Source organism: Phyllobates terribilis, unplaced genomic scaffold (assembly GCF_046119375.1).
Source record: "Phyllobates terribilis strain yellow unplaced genomic scaffold, ASM4611937v1 Scaffold_13__5_contigs__length_258822181, whole genome shotgun sequence".
Lineage (NCBI taxonomy): Eukaryota > Metazoa > Chordata > Amphibia > Anura > Dendrobatidae > Phyllobates > Phyllobates terribilis.
This window is the reverse complement of record NW_027362773.1, coordinates 92,113,748-92,135,597: the sequence shown is the minus strand read 5'-3', so window position 1 is coordinate 92,135,597 and position 21,850 is coordinate 92,113,748. Positions and strand designations below refer to the sequence as shown.

The 21,850-nt window shown below is 41.5% G+C and overlaps 1 protein-coding gene across 3 annotated transcripts in view; it reads left to right on the top strand.

The window, feature by feature from the left end:
• LOC141173779 (receptor-type tyrosine-protein phosphatase beta-like) overlaps positions 1-21,850 on the top strand; it is a 224,989-nt gene that overhangs the window by 189,552 nt on the left and 13,587 nt on the right. For all 3 annotated transcript variants that reach the window (XM_073658196.1, XM_073658194.1, XM_073658195.1), the window contains 5 exons: positions 2,670-2,754; positions 5,197-5,244; positions 5,682-5,772; positions 9,713-9,803; positions 13,033-13,106. In XM_073658196.1, the coding sequence (XP_073514297.1) occupies positions 2,670-2,754; positions 5,197-5,244; positions 5,682-5,772; positions 9,713-9,803; positions 13,033-13,106 (389 nt within the window). The remainder of the gene's footprint in view (positions 1-2,669; positions 2,755-5,196; positions 5,245-5,681; positions 5,773-9,712; positions 9,804-13,032; positions 13,107-21,850) is intronic.

The window sequence follows — 21,850 nt, the reverse complement described above, 5'->3', positions numbered from 1 at the left end:
ATAGTGCTTTTGGAAGTGTGTTTTGGGTCATTGTCCTGCTGGAAGACCCATGACCTCTGAGGGAGACCCAGCTTTCTCACACTGGGCCCTACATTATGCTGCAAAATTTGTTGGTAGTCTTCAGACTTCATAATGCCATGCACACGGTCAAGCAGTCCAGTGCCAGAGGCAGCAAAGCAACCCCAAAACATCAGGGAACCTCCGCCATGTTTGACTGTAGGGACCGTGTTCTTTTCTTTGAATGCCTCTTTTTTTTTTCCTGTACATTCTATGTTGATGCTTGTTCCCAAAAAGCTCTACTTTTGTCTCATCTGACCAGAGAACATTCTTCCAAAACGTTTTAGGCTTTCTCAGGTAAGTTTTAGCAAACTCCAGCCTGGCTTTTTTATGTTTCGGGGTAAGAAGTGGGGTCTTCCTGGGTATCCTACCATACAGTCCCTTTTCATTCAGATGCCGACGGATAGTACGGGTTGACACTGTTGTACCCTCGGACTGCAGGGCAGCTTGAACTTGTTTGGATGTTAGTCGAGGTTCTTTATCCACCATCCGCACAATCTTGCGTTGAAATCTCTTGTCAATTTTTCTTTTCCGTCCACATCTAGGGAGGTTAGCCACAGTGCCATGGGCTTTAAACTTCTTGATGACACTGCGCACGGAAGACACAGGAACATTCAGGTCTTTGGAGATGGACTTGTAGCCTTGAGATTGCTCATGCTTCCTCACAATTTGGTTTCTCAAGTCCTCAGACAGTTCTTTGGTCTTCTTTCTTTTCTCCATGCTCAATGTGGTACACACAAGGACACAGGACAGAGGTTGAGTCAACTTTGATCCATGTTAACTGGCTGCAAGTGTGATTTAGTTATTGCCAGCACCTGTTAGGTGCCACAGGTAAGTTACAAGTGCTGTTAATTACACAAATTAGAGAAGCATCACATGATTTTTCAAACAGTGCCAATACTTTTGTCCACCCCCTTTTTTAGGTTTGGTGTGGAATTATATCCAATTTGGCTTTAGGACAATTCTTTTTGTGTTTTTTCATTGAAGACAAATTAAATGAAGATAATAATACCAAAGAATTTGTGATTGCAATCATTTTCAGGAAGAAACTGAGTATTATCTGACAGAATTGCAGGGGTGCCAATACTTTTGACCACCACTGTATATATATATATATATATATATATATATATATATATATATATATATATATATATATATATATATATATATATATATATACATAAACTATAATTTACTTATTCAATCATTTTCTCTTTTGTGACACATGGAGCTGTATTTGTATGTAATTTTATAGTTGTATTTTTTTTAAAGCAGGAGAAATTGTCTTTTTTTTTTTTTAATAGTACAAAGTACTGAATTTGCTTTTAAAAAATCGTGGTCATTTTGGGGAGGTTTTTTCATATTTTATTTTCTTGCTATTTTTTTATTTTATTGATTGCGACCCTATAAACATTAATAAAAGACCTTTTGGTGCATTTTTACCTTAGTTTGTTTTTCAGCCTGATATGTTACAGGGGTAATGCAACCTTCTAACATGCACTGTAGAGCTGATCTGGTTATTCTAAAACCCAGCAGCTGCTCGGCCCATTGCAAACAAGGAAGCGTCATGCCAGTCATCAGAATTTTCTAATATACTTTCTATATCAATTCCTCACTATTTTCAAGATCTCTGCTTGGTGTCATTCAGTGGAACGTCTATAGTTTACACCCAGACGAAAAACAAAATCTGCCCTAGTCATGAGATGGATACAAGTCCAGAGCTCCATATAAAATACCTCTCTGTCACTCTTAAGCAAGTAAGAAAAAGATCTTCAGCTCACCTGGCCCAGCCTGCCCAGTCCTCCTTTCCATGAACTCGGTGCTCGGAATTAATCCATCCCCATCTGGGAGAAAAATCCTCAGTGATAGCAAAAAATAGTTTTTCCAGCACACGATGTAGAAAAATTAAAAAAAGCCTTTATTTAATCCATCGTTAAAAAATACAATTTCAACAGAGATAAAAGCGTGTGTAGGCTTACGCGTTTCGGATCATATTTGACCCTTAGTCATAGCATTGACTAAGGGTCAAATATGATCCGAAACGCGTAAGCCTACACACGCTTTTATCTCTGTTGAAATTGTATTTTTTAACGATGGATTAAATAAAGGCTTTTTTTAATTTTTCTACATCGTGTGCTGGAAAAACTATTTTTTGCTCTCTGTCACTCTTACCAGCCCTGCACCCTTGTGTTCATCACATGACCATGGCAGACTTTTATTGCATGGGAATATACAATGACAGCTCCTGATAAATGACATCAAAAAGAGTCATTAAAACCATAAAAATTGATACATTATTTTTTTCTTTTTTCTGGATCCACAAGGGTTACAGCGTGTGAGTAAGCCTCAGAATATTGTTTTAAAAACATTCATTCTAATTTTTTTTTTTTTTTTAAGTTTGACCTCCCCTTTAAAAATATGTCAGCACTATAGTAATGGTATATATCATACACAGTAGCTCAGTGTGGAGTGATAGTCCGTTGGCTATCCATCAAATGTAATTTATATATTTATTTATTTTTAAGATTTGTGTAACATGTCTTGATACATTTTAGATGAATGGCACGTCTGTCGTTTGTAATGGCTGAGCTTTGTGTTTTTATTCTTAGGAAAGATTGCTGGAGCCGTTGTCGGCAGTGTTCTGGGTGCCACTGTGATAGGTTTAATAGTATTTTCTTTCGTGAAGATGAGAAGGTAAGAGTCATAACATTTTATTAGCCTATGTGAACTATGTACATTGGGGAAAACAAGTATTTGATACACTGCCGATTTTGCAAGATTTCCCACCTATAAAGAATGGAGTTGTCTGTAATTTTTATCATAGGTCACTTCACCTGTGAGAGACAGAATCTTGAACACAAAATTCCAAAAATCACATTTATATGATTTTTACATAATTAATTTTCATTTTATTGCATGAAATAAGTATTTGATACAATAGAAAAACAGAACTTAATATTTGATATGGAAACCTTTGTTTGCAATTACAGAGGTCTGAAATTTCCTGTAGTTCTTGACCAGGTTTGCACACACTGCTGCAGGGAGTTTGGCCCACTCCTCCATACAGATCTTCTCCAGATCTTTCAGGTGTCGGGGCTATCGCTGGGCAGCATTGAGTTTCAGCTCCCTCCAAAGATTTTCTCTTGGGTTCATGTTTGAAAACTTGAAGACTAGCTAGGCCATTCAAGGACCTTAAAATGCTTATGGAGCCACTCATTAGTTGCCCTGGCTGTGTGTTTTGGGTCATTGTCATGCTGGAAGACTCAGCCACGACCCATCTTCAATTCTCTTACCGAGGGAAGAAGGTTGTTGGCCAAAATCTCACAATACATGACCCCATTCATCCTCCCTTCAATATAGTGCTGTCGTCCTGTCCTCTTTGCAGAAAAGCACCCCCAGAGTATGATGTTTCCCCCACCATGCTTCACAGTTGGGACGGTATTCTTGCAGTTGTACTCATTCTTCTTCTTCCTCCAAACACGGTGAGTGGAGTGTATACTAAAAAGTTCTATTTTGGTCTCATCTGATCACATGATCTTCTCCCATGCCTCCTCCGGATCATCCAGATGGTCATTGGTGAACTCCAAATGGGCCTGGACATGTGCTGACATGAGCAGGGGGACCTTGCATGCCCTGCAGGATTTTAATCCATGACAGCATAGTCTGTTACTACCGGTCATGTTTGAGACTGTGGTCCCAGCTCTCTTCAAGTCATTGACCAGGTCCTCCTGTGTAGTTCTGGGCTGATTCCTGACCTTTCTCAGAATCATCCTTACCCCACGAGGCAAGATCTTGCATGGAGCCCCAGGCTGAGGAAGATTGACAGTCATCTTGTGTTTCTTCCATTTTTGAATAATTGTGCCAACAGTTGTTGCTTTCTTACCAAACTGCTTGCCTATTATAGCCTATTCCAGCCTTTTACAGATCTACAATTTTGTCCCTGGTGTCCTCACACACCTCTTTGGTCTTGGCCATGGTGGAAAGGTTGGAGTGTGATTGATTGAGTGTGTGGAGAAGTGTCTTTTATACAATTAATACAGGTAATGAGTGCAGAGTAGGAGGGCTTCTTAAAGGAAAAACTAACAGGTCTATGAAAGCCAGAACTCTTGCTGGTTGGTAGGTGATCAAATACTTATTTCATGGATCGGGCAGGATGTACCAGCCGTCAGGTTCTCTTTTTGTGCCAAATTCCATCATTTATGCACACAAAAAAAAAACACATTTAAGAACACTGTTTCTCAGTTCTGTACCAAAATACAACAAAAGAAGTACATAAAAATCACATGAAAGGAATAATATTAAAGGTACAGAAGAGATTGCTACTTCTTTTTTTTTTTGGGGGGGGGATGCAGCATTTTTACATGTGGGAACACACCTTTAAAATGACTTTCATATGAGGAAGGTTTCCTTTCTCTCAATGAGAGCATGTGAATGGCAAATAGAGAATCGGTAGTCATATTAATTGTTGCTGATTGTATTACTACATGCATATAACGTACATCGTGTGTAGAAATGTCTACAGTCGTGTTGGTGCAGCGCTGTCGCTGTTATTGATGTGTTTTTCTAACATGCATCGCTGAGAGCAGCAGATGGCAGCAGTGCATTGCCTTTTATTGCTAACAGTACTACCTGACTCAGCCAAAAGTGGCTTTAGGGGTCTTTTCTTTTTTTCTGACGTGGAAACATAATTTCCAACTTTGCAGCCCAGTTTTTAATCTGCCCTGCCCGGGGGCTACTACTGCTGGCTGGGGGTCCTGCTCTTCACTATGCAAAGTAAAACTTCCAATATAAGTTCTCTTGTTATAGCTGGGCTGGTTTCCGATGTAAAGCATAGGGAGGGGCAACTGGGCATTTCTTTTACCCCACCCTAGATAAGTGTGTAGTGTATGTTAGCACACCGACTCATGGCAACTGCGTTGGTTAGCCTAGTACTGAAAAGTACAAGTCCCACAGGGCTCTGGATACAACACCCCACAGTCCCGCTGTGCCCCAGGGGGAATGGCTCCGACTAATCCACAGCTGAGCTCAGTTACCTAGACACAAGTCAAAGCAGTTTACTCCCTTTTCCCTATAATCTATGCGGTTAGATCGTTTCTGTCCTGTACACATGTACATAGATGTTCTTATTTGTTACAGGAAAGGAGGGAAGAAGAAGAACCCCCGAGTCCAACTTCCGTCAATTAAGTAAGTTATTAAGTCATTTTTTTTCTGTCTATTGCAATATAACATATTGAAGTCCAAAGCTTTGCAGTGGAGAAATATCCATTAATTAAATCAAATATATAAAATTACACTATATATATATATATATATATATATATATATATATATATATATATATATATATATATACAGCCAAAATATTAAATGTGTTTGTTCCAAAAGCTGAATAGTAATTAAAAGTAAACTCAAACCAATATACCATTTTATAGAGTAAAAAAAAAGGGTAAAAGTAAAAGTTTTTTGCATGGTCACAGTACAATATATTTGTGTATATTATTATTAAAAAAAATAGGAGTACCGTAAAAATACCTCTTCTTTTTTCACCGTAAAGTTAGAAAAGTAGATATGGTTAAAATTAACTTTTGATGATTTTGATGAATCTTTTATTCTCTTCATAGGAGATCACAGACCATGAGTACTTCTAGTTTTATTACTCATTTTGACAGGCAGAAAGCCGACTGTAATCTCGGATTTAGTGAAGAGTATGAGGTGAGTTGTTTTTTCCGACTGTGCCACCTATTGGTTAATTTTGTAATTGCATACAAGAGGACCTTTCATCAGTTTTAGTATATTAAACTGGCCCCATAATGATAGTGGCTGAAGGGCTGAATAAAACATTAGCCACCATTGATCAAAGCTTTTATTCTCAAAAAGTGACGTAAAAGCTTTGAAAAGTCTCAAAATGTGTGTCTAAATTTTGTAACTTTTGCTGTTTATACTTTAATTTCTCCCAGCTCCACCAAAATTGTATCACCTGAAGACCACGATCATGGCCAACCGCACAAACAACAGTTCTCTGTTTTGGTCTTAGAGGGCACCGAGTGTGACTTATAAACATGACTGTTTTCTTACAAAAATCAGCGCCATATTTTTCTATTAACTAAGCTGCGAGAACACGTAAGCCTTGCACAGGAGGGGCTATGCTTTTCTAAGCTAAGACAAAACCTTTAGCCTAAAGTTCATATGTCTCACATATGGTGTGGATTTTTTCGTAGCGTATCTGAAATTTATCTGCAGCAAAATCCTTGTGTTTTACATGCTGATTTTTGCTGCAGATTTGGAGCAGATTTCATCTTTCTCTCTACAAAGGGTTCAGTCCAAGCTAATTATGCACACAGGATTGCCATGCTGTAGATTTTAACCCCTTAGTGACCGGATCAATTTTTTTAAATCTGACCACTGTCACTTTATGTAGTAATAACTCTGTAAAATGGAATAAAACATCAACTTGTCCGGCAAAGAACAAGCCATCACATGACTGTGTTGGCTGAAATATGGAAAAATTATAGCTCTCAAAATATGGCGATGCAAAAACTAGTCTTTGCAAAAAAGTGACTTTTAGTGTGTGACAGCTGTCACTCATAAAAACCCGATATGAATCTGGTATCGCTGTAATCATACCGACCGGAAGAATAAAGTCGTCTAATCACTTATACCGCACGTGGTAAGGCGTAAAAAATAAACTCTAGGTTAGGGTTGTGTTAGGGTTGTGCTAGGGTTATGTTAGGGTTAGGGCTGTGCTAGGGTTATGATTGTGCTAAGGTTAGGGTTGTGCTGGTGTTAGGGTTGTGCTGGTGTTAGGGTTGTGCTGGTGTTAGGGTTGTGCTGGTGTTAGGGTTGTGCTAGTGTTAGGGTTGTGCTACGGTTAGGGTTGTGCAAGGGTTAGTGCTTGGGTTAGGGTTGTGCTAGGGTTAGGGTTGTGCTAGGGTTAGGGTTGTGCTAGGGTTAGGGTTGTGCTAGTGTTAGGGTTGTGCTACGGTTAGGGTTGGGTTAGGGTTGTGCTAGGGTTAGGGTTGTGCTAGGGTTAGGGTTGTGCTAGTGTTAGGGTTGTGCTAGTGTTAGGGTTGTGCTAGGGTTAGGGTTGTGTTAGGGTTAGGGTTGTGTTAGGGTTAGGGTGGTGCTAGGGTTAGGGTGGTGTTAGGGTTAGGGTTGTGCTAGGGTTAGGGTTGTGCTAGGGTTAAGTTTGTGCTAGGGTTAGGGTTGCGCTAGGGTTGTATTGGGGTTGGGATTTTTTCAAAAGTAAAGAAAAAAAATGATGACGATATGGGGACTAGTGTTGAGCGCAAGTGCTCGCTAAAGTTTTAAATTTCCATTTTTTTTTTCAGGTATGCACCGAGTATCGCAAGTGCTGGAGTGACATGCTCGAGTCTCCCCCCGCATATGCTTCGCGGCCAAAAAAACATTGTGGGGATTGCCTGCCATGCACGAGTGATCCCCGCATGTTTTGTTTTGGGTGTCTAACAATAGATACATGGTGCATACCCAATGCAAACTCAAGTAGTGAACACTTGCACTCAAGTCTAATGACAACTTATTCAATATGATGACCTAATGTTATCAATTTCTGTGTCGTACCTCTGGGTTCAAAATGTTCACTATACCCCTTGATAAAATCCTTGAAGGGTCTAGTTTCCAAAATGGGGTCACTTGTGGGGGGTTTCCACTATTTAGGCACATCAGAGGCTCTCCAAACGCGATATGGCGTCTGCTCTCAATTCCAGCCAATTTTGCGTTCAAAAGTTCACACAGTGCTCCTTCCCTTCTGAACACTGCCGTGCGCCCAAACAGTGTATTTTCCCTACATATGGGGTATCGGCGTACTCAGAAGAAATTGCACAAAAGTGTTTGGGGTCCATTTTGTCATCTTACCGTTGTGAAAATAAAAAATTTGGGGCTAAAATATAATTTTTATGGAAAAAGTTAGATTTTTTTATTTTCACAGCTCTATGTTATAAACTTTTGTAAAGCACCTGGGGGTTCAGGGTGCTCACCACACATCTAGATAAGTTCCCTGAGGGGTCTAGTTTCCAAAATGGCGCCACTTGTGGGGGGTTTCCACTCTTTAGGCACATCAGGGGCTCTCCAAATGCAACATGGTGTCAGCTAATTATTCAAGAAAATTTTACATTCAAAAAGTCAAATGGCGCTCCTTCCCTTCCGAACCCTGCTGTGCGCCCAAACAATGGCTTTCTTCCACATATGGGGTATCGGCTTACCCAGGAGGAATTGCACAACCAATTTTGGGGTCCATTTTTTCCTGTTACCCTTGCAAAAATAAAAAAATTGGGGTCTAAAGTAAAATTTTTGTGAAAAAATTTAAATGTTCATTTTTTTCTTCGACATTCCAAAAATTCCTGTGAAGCATCAGAAGGGTTAATAAACTTCTTGAATGTGGTTTTGAGCACCTTGAAGGGTGCAGTTTTTAGAATGGTGTCACTTTTGGGTATCTTCTGTCATAAAGGCCCCTCAAAGTCACTTCAAATGTGATGTGGTCCCTAAAAAAATGGTTTTGTAAATTTTGTTGGAAAAATGAGAAATCGCTGGTCAACTTTTAACCCTTATAACTTCCTAACAAAAAAAATTTTGTTCCAAAATTGTGTTGATGTAATGTAGACATGTGGGAAATGTTATTTATTAACTATTTTGTGTGACATATCTCTCTGATTTAAGGGCATGGAAATTCAAAGTTTGAAAATTGCGAAATTTTCAACATTTTCACCAAATTTTATTTTTTTTCACAAATAAACGCAAGTGATATCGAAGAAATTTTACCACAATCATGAAGTACAATATGTCACGAAAAAACAATCTCAGAATCAGGGGAATCCGTTGAAGCGTTCCAGAGTAATTACCTCATAAAGTGACAGTGGTCAGAATTGAAAAAAATTGGCCTGGTCATTAACGTGCAAACCACCCTCGGGGTTATAGGGGTTAAATAAAATGTTCCTGTGCTGAGATAATCTTATAAATGTGCCCCTGCTGTGTACTGTGTAATGGCTGTGTCTGACCGTGCAGGAACATGGTCTGATCATACCACAGCTCCTGGGCAGGGGAGGAAGCAAAAGAGTATACAGACATTACAGCGCGGGATTGCAGCTGATTCTTTGAAGTAAAACATTGTTTAAAAACAGGCCGGGAAATGCTTTACCTCACAAAAACAATTAGCTGATCCCGTGCTGTAATGTCTGTATACTCTTTTGCTTCCTCCCCTGCCCAGGAGCTGTGGTATGATCAGACCATGTTCCGTACACAGCCATTACACAGTACACTGGGGGACATTTATAAGATTATCTCAGCACAGAATCATTTTATTTAAACACATCCAATTGTGAAAGTTATTATTATTCCAAGATCTATTGATTAAAATCAACTTTCGTTCGTCGGAAAACCCCTTTAATGTTTTCTGATCTGTATCATCCACCTTTATTGCAGGATATTGAGCACACAACACTACAAAATCCAACCAACATTCTGTAAAGTGGAAACTTCAATATTAGATAAATTGCTGTGATTGTTCTGTCATTGCAAGTGTGATATTTTCAGGATTTTGTTACAGGGTTACGATTTCTTCACTATTTCTAGGATTAGCAGCAAATTAATTATTATACTTGTTGACAGTTTGTTATTTTTTTCCTTATTTTTCATTTAGAAATTATCATCAGTTGGCACCAAACAAGCAAAATTATTTTCTGATAAATTAGAGAATAGAGAGAAGAACAGATACACCAATGTGTTACCATGTAAGTATGTGTAAGCAGATTTTGACACTTGGTGGATGTTCTGCTGTAATATCTTCAACTAAAAATCTGTTCCAAATATTTATATAGGGTTATTTCTGTAGCATTTGCTTAGATTATTACAAACTCTATTCATATGAATGGGACCATCAAAAATTTGTTAACTAAAATCTACCCTTAGGTTATGTTGACATGTGGATATGCTGCGGATTTCCACACCTTGCGTAAAGATTTCAATGCAGAAATTGTCAAGCAATACAAATTTTACGTTCCCAGCTTGTCAATTCTTTTTAAGGCCTTATTCACATGTCAGTACTTTGCATCAGTATTTTTAAATCAAAATAAATAGTGAAGAAAGTATAATAAAAAATTAACAGCTCTTCTGTATTTTTGAGGCACTCCTGATTTTAGCGTACAAAGACTGATTAAATATTGATCAATAATACTGACGTGTCACTAAAGCTTTAGGGTCTTCACTGTGGATTGCATCCTTTGCATAGCATCTGGTGAAATCTGGAGCAAATCTACAGTTGAAACCAGAAGTTTACATACACTATATAAAAAGACACATCTGCATGTTTTTCTCAATATCTGACATGAAATCAGAATAAACCTTTCCTGTTTTAGGTAAATTAAGATTACCATAATTTTTAATATTTGCCAAATGCCAGAATAATGAGAGAGAGTAATTTTTATTACTTACTGTAAAGTCATACAGTAAGATTACTATGCCTTCAAACAATTCTAAACTGCCCATATGATGACGTCATGTGTTTGGAAGCTTCTGTTTTTTTTGGCACCATCTGAGTTAACTAGAGACACACCTGTGGATGTATTTTAATGCACACCTGAAACACACTGCTTCTTTGTGTAGCATCATGGAAAAGTCTAAAGAAATCAGCCAAGATATCAGGAAGAGAATTGTGGACTTTTACAAGTCTGGCTCATCCTTGGGTACAATTTCAAGATACCTGAAGGTGCCTCGTTCATCTGTACAAACACTTATACACAAGTACAAACAAGATGGGAATGTCTAGCCATCATACCGCTCAGGAAGCAGACGGGTTCGGTGTCCACAAACAAGATGGGAATGTCTAGCCATCATACGGCTCAGGAAGGAGATCGGTTCGGTGTCTGACATGTGCATATCAACCCAAGGACAAAAGCAAAAGACCCTGTGAACATGATGGCAGAAGCTGGTAAGATTGTGTCAATATCCACAGTGAAACAAGTACTTTATCAACATGGCTGAAAGGCCACTCTGCCAGGAAGAAGCCATTACTCTAAAAGAAACATAAAAAAGCCAGATTAATGTTTGCAAATGCACACAGGAACAAAGTCCTTAATTTTTGGAGACATGTCCTGTGGTCTGATGAAACTAAAATTGAAGTTTTTGGGCATGATGACCATCGTTACGTTTACAGGAAAAAGGGAGAAGCTTGGAAGCCTGAGAACACCATCCCAACTGAGAAACACGTGGGTGGCAGCATGATGTTGTGGGGTTGTTTTGCTGCAGGAGGGACTGGTGCACTTCACAAAATAGATGGCATCATGAGAAAAGAAGATTATGTGGCAATACTGAAGCAACATCTCAAGACATCAGCCAGGAAGTTAAAGCTTGAGCGGAAATGGGTCTTCCAAATGGACAATGACCCGAGGCATACTGCCAAAACGGTAACAAAGTGGCTTAAGGATAACAAAGTCAATGTTTTGGAGTGGCCATCACAAAGCCCTGATCTCAATCCTATTGAAAATTTATTGTCAGCGCTGAAAAGGCTGGTGCGAGCAAGGCGACCTACAAACCTGGATCAGTTACATCAGTTTTGTCAGGAGGAATGGGCCCAAATTCCCACCAACTATTGTGAGAAATTTGTGGAAGGATATCCCAAACGTTTGACCCAAGTCATTCAGTTTAAGGGCAATAGTACCAAATACTAATGAAATGTATGTAAACTTTTTACTTTGCAAGTAATAAAAATGTCTTAAAACATTCTCTCTCTCATTATTCTGGCATTTGGCTGACTATTACAGATTATGGTAATCCTAATTGACCTAAAACGGGAAAGGTTTATTCTGATTTCATGTCAGATATTGAGAAAAACATGCATATGTGTCTTTTTATATAGTGTATGTAAACTTCTGGTTTCAACTGTACATATAATATATTTGTTTTTTGCAGCGGATCCATAACAAAATCCACTGTAAAATATGCAATTTCTTCCATGATATATGAATGCTCCCCCTGGGGTCTGTTCCATTGTTAATATGTGGATATAATCTGGGTTCTTATACCCTCTCTTGTATTGTGGGTAGGAAAAATTATCTCCTCTATGTGTAGAAAAAAAAATTAATTTTCAGCATCATACAAGTCTGAATAACTTGCACAGACCATTATTCATGTTGTGATGCTTAATATTAAAATTTCGCATTTTATTTATTTAACTCCTTTATATAGCGCCATTAATTCCACAGCACTTTACATACATCATCATCTCTGTCCCTATAGGGGCTCACAATCTAAACTCCCTATCAGTATGTTGTTGGAGTGTGGGGGTAAACCGGAGAACCTGGAGGAAACCCACGCAAACACGGGTGAACATACAAACTCCTTGCAAATGTTGTCCTTGGTGGGATTTGAACCCAGGACCCCAGCGCTGCAAAGCAACAGTGCTAACCACTGACCCACCGTGCTACCCATTTGGTCTGCATTTTGGCCCAGTTTCATCAAACTGTTTACATCAGAAAACTGGCGTAAAAAAACTCTGCAGGGTAACTGAAGTTATGCAAAAATTGTGAGACTTTTGTTGTTTTCAGGCAGCTTCGCCGAAATGAGCAGAGCTGGGAGGAACTGGGATGGGTTGTTGCTACGCCAGCTATTAAATTAATCAATGGTGGTGTTTCTTACCCCAGAAATGTTACTGTTGTTTGAATTTATTTAGTGGCGTACACCTCTTACTGATCTTGGCGCATCTTATTCCTTCACATCCCTCATTAAGACTGACAAAATGCCACTCTTAATGAATCAGGGCCTATGTGTTGAACTAAAAAAAAATTAGCTATTCTTACCCTTCCTGTGCTTGCTTGGTAGCCAAGTAAATTTTAAGACCTTGATTTTTTTATTAGTGCACAAAACTGTAAAAAAAATTATTTGCAAAAAAGTTACTATTAAAATAAAAACAAGCATCTCTGCTGCAAGTAAATATGATTCTTTTCTGTCTATTTTTCTCATTAGATGATGTCTCTCGTGTTGTATTATCAAGTCATGAGGACCCCACGGAAGATTACATCAATGCAAATTACATTCCTGTAAGCATCTCTAGCTACCATCCAACTTTTCAAAGTAATTTGGTATATATATATACAGTACAGACCAAAAGTTTGGACACACCTTCTCATTTAAAGATTTTTCTGTATTTTCATGACTATGAAAATTGTACATTCACACTGAAGGCATCAAAACTATGAATTAACACATGTGGAATTATATACTTAACAAAAAAGTGTGAAACAACTGAAAATATGTCTTATATTCTAGGTTCTTCAAAGTAGCCACCTTTTGCTTTGATGACTTTGCACACTCTTGGCATTCTCTTGATGATCTTCAAGAGGTAGTCACCGGAAATGGTCTTCCAACAATCTTGAAGGAGTTCCCAGCGATGCTTAGCACTTGTTGGCCCTTTTGCCTTCACTCTGCGGACCAGCTCACCCTAAACCATCTTGATTGGGTTCAGGTCTGGTGACTGTGGAGGCCAGGTTATCTGGTGTAGCACCCCATCACTCTCCCTCTTGGTCAAATAGCCCTTATGCAGCCTGGAGGTGTGTTTGGGGTCATTGTCATGTTGAAAAATAAATGATGGTCCAACTAAACGCAAACCGGATGGAATAGCATGCCGCTGCAAGATGCTGTGGTAGCCATGCTGGTTCAGTATGCCTTCAATTTTGAATAAATCCCCAACAGTGTCACCAGCAAAGCACCCCCACACCATCACACCTCCTCCTCCATGCTTCACGGTGGGAACCAGGCATGTAGAGTCCATCCGTTCACCTTTTCTGCGTCGCACAAAGACACGGTGGTTGGAACCAAAGATCTCATATTTGGACTCATCAGACCAAAGCACAGACTTCCACTGGTCTAATGTCCATTCATTGTGTTCTTTAGCCCAAACAAGTCTCTTCTGCTTGTTACCTGTCCTTAGCAGTGGTTTCCTAGCAGCTATTTTACCATGAAGGCCTGCTGCACAAAGTCTCCTCTTAACAGTTGTTGTAGAGATGTGTCTGCTGCTAGAACTCTGTGTGGCATTCACCTGGTCTCTAATCTGAGCTGCTGTTAACCTGCGATTTCTGAGGCTGGTGACTCGGATAAACTTATCCTCAGAAGCAGAGGTGACTCTTGGTCTTCCTTTCCTGGGGCGGTCCTTATGTGAGCCAGCTTCTTTGTAGCGCTTGATGGTTTTTGCAACTGCACTTGGGGACACTTTCAACGTTTTACCAATTTTTCAGACTGACTGACCTTCATTTCTTAAAGTAATGATGGCCACTCGTTTTTCTTTACTTAGTTGTTTTTTTTCTTGCCATAATACAAATTCTAACAGTCTATTCAGTAGGACTATCAGCTGTGTATCCACCTGACTTCTGCACAACACAACTGATGGTCCCAACCCCATTTATAAGGCAAGAAATCCCACTTATTAAACCTGACAGGGCACACCTGTGAAGTGAAAACCATTTCCGGTGACTACCTCTTGAAGCTCATCAAGAGAATGCCAAGAGTGTGCAAAGGAGTCATCAAAGCAAAAGGTGGCTAGAATAAAAGACATATTTTCAGTTGTTTCACACTTTTTTGTTAAGTATATAATTCCACATGTGCTAATTCATAGTTTTGATGCCTTCAGTGTGAATGTACAATTTTCATAGTCATGAAAATACAGGAAAATCTTTAAATGAGATGGTGTGTCCAAACTTTTGGTCTGTACTGTGTATATATATATAATATATATATATATATACACTGTATATGAAAAAAAGAAGAAGCAGCACCAGCAGACATTCAGGACTGAATGGGTGCCAGTCCTCCAGGCAAATACCTAACCTTTTAAATAGATGCAAAAATTTGAAGACAGCACTCCTCTTTTGAAAAAAGCAAAAAAGTGATTTATTAGCCCATAAGGGCTGATGCAACGTTTCAGCTCCAAATGTGTGCCTTTCTCACATTTGGAGCCGAAACGTCGCATCAGCCCTTATGGGTTAATAAATCGCTTTTTTCAAAAGAAGAGTGCTGTTTTCATATTTTTGCATGTATATATATATATATATATATATATATATATATATATATTTCCATCTTATGAATTATCAAAGTGTACCTCAATTTATGCAGCATAAAGTTTAGTGCAGGAGCATGCACTATAACGGTATTCTTACACATGCATTTCAGCTGTTGACCTCCTGCAGCGCTCTGCACACACTGACATCCAAATTGACGTGCTATTGATTTTAAAAGGAACCTGTTTTCTTAAAAAAAATCGTTGTCAATCTGCAGGTATATAGCGTTAAAATGCTGCCTGGCCGCTGAATTCACGGCTACTGGAAGGAAGAAAAGTAACTTATATCCTACACACTCACTTTCAGTTATAGACGGAGCAGTTAGTCACCACTCACTATACTGTGAGCGACAGTAATAATTAGTGATGGGCGAGCATTAAAATGCTTGGGTACTGGATGCTCGGGTCGAGCAAATTGGAATGCTCGGGTGCTCGATCGGAGCAATGAGCCCAATGTAAGTCTATGGGAAACTCAAGCATTTTTCAGGCGGCTCCCCCCGGCGGTCTGAAAAGGCCTAAAAATTGCCCAAATCGATGGGAACAGTGCTCAAATTACATGGGATCAGCATGGGGAAGACCCCTGGAAGTATTTCTGACTCCCAGGTCACTGCTGTGAACAATGTTGCCAGAGGTATTACGCCACTTTTACAGACTCACAATAAAACATACAAAAACAAAATGCATTTTCCTGGGAAATATGTTAAGGAACATCCTTTCCAGGGTAATGACTTGTATATAAGGCAAAATAAATAACCAAAAATACTCCTCCACACCTTAGGCTATGTTCACACATGTTTTTGATGCGTTTTTGCATTGCTTTCAACCGTGACAAAGGCATTCACCGGGAGATGTCTTTTTAAAATTTTCCAACCTTATCAGGCCATGTGGTGTGTGGCACATCATCAGACACATCCTGTTTCATTTATGAAGAACAGACTCTGAAAGTCTCAAAGCCTATTTTCATAGGGCCATCAGGCGGCCTTTACTATTCTTAAAGGGCCAGCAGTTGGCCCTCACTATTCTTAGAGAGCCATCAGCCGGCTATGCTTTGTTGTTCCCATTACTAAAGAGTGGGTTTCCTATACTGTTATTGCATATGCAGTGAGGGGCAGGGCTGCCCAAAATTTGGAAGCACCCCAATAACTCTTTGAAAATTTGGACGCACCTCAATACCCCTTTGAAGAGACTTAGAGGAGGGCCTCCTGAAAACAATGCTCCCATTATTAGGAAGTGGGTCTCCCATACTGTTTGCCTATGCAGTGAATGCAAGGGCTGCCAAAAATTGGGAGGCACTCCAATGCCCCTTGGAAGAGACGTGGAGGTCAGAGGGCCTCCTGAAAACAATGTTCCCATTATTAGGAAGTGGGTCTCCCATATTGTTTGTCAATGCAGTGAATGCAACGGCTGCCAAAAATTGGGAGGCACTTCAATGCACCTTGGAAAAGATGTGGAGGAGGGCCTCACAAAAAAATGTTCCCATTAGAAAGGAGCGGGTCTTCTGTACTTATAATGCCCATGCACTAAGCGTATGGGCTGACAAACATTTACCCCTGGGGGGTATACATGAACATACTGTATAAAAAAAATTCACACCCTTTAAAAAAATTATGTGGGTGTTGCATCACGGACCACGGTCAACCTCGTGATATGGTGTTGGAGGATGAGGAGAAGGAGGAGGACAAGAGCAAATAGCTTAACTCAGGAAGCGTATACCCATGTGTGGGTGTGAAAAGGTGCATGGGAAGACACCTCCCAAAAAAAGACACTGGATTTGAGTTTGTTACACTGCTATCATTCGGTGGTGTTGAGAAGTCTGGCCAAATCCAGCCCTTGTTAATTTTTATAAGAGTCAGCCTGTCAGCATTTTCAGTTGACAGGCGGATGCGCTTATCAGCTATAATTCCACCAGCGGCACTAAAAACCCGCTCTGATAAAACGCTAGTGGCAGGGCAGGCCAGGACCTCCAAGACGTAGAGAGCCAGTTCATTCCACATGTCCAGCTTGGATACTCAATAATTATAAGGCACAGAGGAATCACGGAGGACGTTGGCACGGTCGGCAAAGTACTCCCTCAGCATCTTCCCAAACTTTGCACTCCTTGTGAGAGTACCCCGCGCCTCAGGGCCTGTGCGATGGGGGGGGGCTGAGAAAACTCTGCCAAAACTTTGACAGTGTTCCCCTGCCTCTGCTGGATTGGAGTTGTATCTCTCTCGGCTGTACTCCTTGGTTGTCCAACGAACTGTGACCTCTTTTCAGATGGGAATTTTTTTAATAGTTCCGCAACAAGGGCCTTCTGGTACTGCCCCATTTTTGTATACCTGTCCGCCTCAGGAATAAGGGATATAAAGTTCTCCTTGTAGCGTGGGTCTAGAAGTGTCACCAACCAGTAATGACTGTCACCCAAAATTTGGAGAATGCGAGGACCACGGGAAAGGCAGCGTAACATAAACTCAGCCATGCGTGCCTGACTGCTAATAGACAAGACTTCCGTGACCTCACCAAGAGGATGATTGACCATGCTCTCCTCTCTGTCCTCAGGCCATCCATGCTGAACAGACGGTATTACAGTTGTGCAGGTAATACCGTCTATAGCGCATGAAGCTAGCTCCTGTTATTCCTCCTCCTCCTTTTCCTCATTGTCACCCAATCCATGCTGGGATGAGATGACGCTTGGCTGTGTGTAATCACTCTGTATGGTTCCTTGCTCCATCTCATCGTGCTCCGCCTACAATGCATCCTCTTTGATTGTGAGCAGAAAGCATTTCAGAAGACAGAGAAGCGGGATGGTGACGCTAATTATGGCGTCATCGCCGCTCACCATCTTGGTGGAGTCCTCAAAGTCTGACATCCATGTCCACCCCTGAGGTCTTATGTGTGAAGTCTAAACTGAATACCGATGGCCTTGTTGATGCTGGTAGTCAACAACTGCCCTCTTCTGCTCCCAAATCCTTCCCAACATCTGCAGTGTAGAGTTCCAACGTGTGGGGACATCACACACCAGTCGGTGAGCTGGAAGTGGCAAACGCTGCTGAAGCATGGCAAGGGCGGTGGAAGCTGTAGCTGACTTTCTAAAATGGGCACACAGGCGGCGTACTTTAACAAGCAGATCCGGCAGCTCCGGGTAGGCTTTGAGAAGCCGCTGAACCACGAGGTTAAACACATAGGCCAGGCATGGTACATGTGTGAGTTCGCCTCACCCCAGAGCCGCCACCAGGTTCTGGCCATTATCACACACGACCATGCCTGGCTGTAGGTTCAGCGGTGTCAGACACAGATCTACCTGCTCTTTCAGAGTTGTCCACAACTCTTCAGCATTGTGCGGTTTGTCAACTAAGCATATTAGCTTCAGCACAGCCTGTTGCCGCTTGGCTGAGGCAGTGCTGCAGTGCTTCCAGCTTGTGACTGATGTGGTCATTTCGGAGATAGAGGCTGAGGAGGATGAGGTGCAGGAGCTGTAGACTGTGGGGGCAACCCTGATTGATCTGGGGCCCGCAATCCTCGGTGTCGGGAGGATGTGTTCTGTCCCAAGGTCTGACTGGGTCCCGGCTTCCACTATGTTAACCCAGTGTGCCGTCAGTGAGATGTACCGTCTCTGCCCACAAGCACTCGTCCACGTGTCCTTGGTTAGGTGGACTTTCCCTGTAACTGCATTGTTGAGGGCATGGCTAATGTTTTGGGACACGTGCTTGCGTAATGCGGGGTCGGCACATCGGGAGAAATAGTGGCGGCTGGGGACCGAGTACCAAGGGACAGCTGCCGCCATCAGGTTGTGGAAAGCTTCCGTCTCCACGAGCCTAAAAGGCAACATTTCAAGCGCAAGCAGTTTTAAAATGTGGGAATTTAGTAGTGTGGCCTGTGGGGCATTGGCTGCGTATTTGCGCTTGCGTTCCAAGGACTGGGGTATGGACAACTGAACACTGCGCTGGGACAAGGACGTTCTTGCTGATGGTGCTAGTTGAAGGTGTGCAACGACAGGTTCAGGACAGGAGGCATCTTTGCATGCACTATAGACAGGGGATTGGCTTGCATGCACAACAGCGGAAGAACCAGTGGTGTCACCTGCAGACACTGTTCCTGGACCCTGGGGTTCGGCCCATAAAGTCTGGTGCTTTGCTGCCATGTGCCTGATCATGCAGATGGTTGTGAGGCTGGTAGTTTTGCTAGCCCTGCTGATGATGGCCTGGCAGGTGGTGCAAACGGCCTTATTGGGGTTATTGGCAGAGTCTTTAAAAAACAACCAGACTCGGGAAGGCCTAACAGTTGTACCGGCAACTTCCGTTGTGTTGGTGTTACGGGGCAACGGTTGCCCGCCTTCTGTCTGCGGCCACCACACTGCTTCTTCCTGCCTGTTGGAGTGCTCTGACTCCCTCTCCCTGTGTGCTTCTTTCCTCGCTCTGCATGTTCTTATGCCAGGTTGGGTCAGTTACTATATCATCCACCACCTCGTCTTCCACTTCCACTTCCTGTCTCTGGTCCTCCTCCTGACTTTCTGGCAATTGTGTCTCATCATCGTCCACCTCTTGCGACACTTTCCCATCGTCGCCTTCGTATGACCGTGGCTGCTCAAATATTTGGGCATCGCTACATGCGATCTCCTCTTGCCCTGCTTCAAGTGGACCAGGCAAGAGGCCCGAATCTATAAATCAAAAAGTGAACAGATCTTCGGAGTGTGAGATCAGTTGTCTCCGGGCGCTCGGCATGTTGGGAGGAAGGAGGATCAGGGTGAGGAATATGCGGTCCAGACTCACGGCTACTGAGACTTGACCGTGTGGAAGACAGGGTGGTGGTGGTGGTGGCTAAGTGACTGGAAGCATTATCTGCTATCCAACCAATAACCTTTTCACACTGCTCTGTGTTCAACAGTGGTGTTCTGCGGTCCCCTATTAATTTGGACAGGAAGGTCGAGCGAGAAGATGTGCGTGTTTGTTGTGGCATAATTTCAGCTTGCCCACAGCGTTGGCTTCTGCATGCACCATCACCATCACGTCCAGTTCCCCATCCCTTGCCATTTGCCTTGCCCATTTTAAATGGAGAACAATATCTTCCACACTCACTACAAATAGCTGAATTTGGAGCAAACTTATATGTGATCCGTGTGACGGACAAACCACAGTTTTAAATAGCTGGCCTGTAAGTAACTATTTTTTACAGCAAACTGGTGTCAATTGCTTCACTGACACCACTGAAACAAAATTTCAATGGAGGCCAGAAATGGCAATATTTTCAACAGAATTATATGTGATCCGTGTGACGGACAAACCAGTTTTAAATAGCTGGATTTTTAGCGCTGTAATATGAAAAGGACCTGGCTGTATTCTGCAGTGCCAACAAGCAAATGGCGCAGGAAAACGGTGTTCTCTGGATTGCTTTTTAAATAATCAGGATTAAAATTAAAAAAAAAATTATTCCTGGCCCATGAAACCTGGGGCTATTTCTACAAATATCAGTAAAAGCAGCAGACAGAATTGGAATGGACCCTCTTGCTACGTGCACTGCAGCCTGCTATATACCCTGCCTGCCTAGCACTGATATCTCTGCAGCTCAGAAGGACTGTTAGTTGAGATGGATATGTGTCTCTAGTACAGTTATATGAAAAAGTTTGGGCACCCCTATTAATCTTAAGCTTAATGTTTTATAAAAATTGGTGTTTTTGCAACAGCTATTTCAGTTTGATATATGTAATAACTGTTGGACACAGTAATGTTTCTGCCTTGAAATGAGGTTTATTGTACTAACAGAAAATGTGCACTCTGCATTCAAACAAAATTTGACAGGTACATAAGTATGGGCACCTCACCAGAAAAGTGACATTAATATTTAGTAGATCCTCCTTTTGCAAAAATAGCAGCCTCTAGTCGCTTCCTGTAGCTTTTAATGATTTCCTGGATCCTGGATGAAGGTATTTTTGACCATTCCTCTTTACAAAACAATTCCAGTTCAGTTAAGTTTGATGGTCGCCGAGCATGGACAGCCCTCTTCAAATGATCCCACAGATGTTCAATGATATTCAGGTCTGGGGACTGGGATGGCCATTCCAGAACATTGTAATTGTTCCTCTGCATGAATGCCTGAGTAGATTTGGAGCGGTGTTTTGGATCATTGTCTTGCTGAAAGATCCATCCCCTGTGTGACTTCAACTTTATCACTGATTTCTGAACATTATTGTCAAGAATCTGCTGATACTGAGTGGAATCCATGCGTCCCTCAACTTTAACAAGATTCCCGGTGCCGGCATTGGCCACACAGCCCCAAAGCATGATGGAACCTCCACCAAATTTTACTGTGGGTAGCAAGTGTTTTTCTTGGGATGCTGTGTTTTTTTGCCGCCATGCATAACGCCTTTTTGTATGACCAAACAACTCAATCTTGGTTTCATCAGTCCACATGACCTTCTTCCAAAAAGAAATTGGCTTCTCCAAATGTGCTTTTGCATACCTCAGCCGACTCTGTTTGTGGCGTGCTTGCAGAAATGGCTTCTTTCACATCACTCTCCCATACAGCTTCTCCTTGTGCAAAGTGCGTTTTATAGTTGACCAATGCACAGTGACACCATCTGCAGCAAGTTGATGCTGCAGCTCTCTGGAGGGGGTCTGAGGATTGTCCTTGACTGATCTCACCATTCTTCTTCTCTGCCTTTCTGATGTTTTTCTTGGCCTACCACTTCTGGCCTTAACAAGAACTGTCCCTGTGTTCTTCCATTTCCTTACTATGTTCCTCACAGTGGAAACT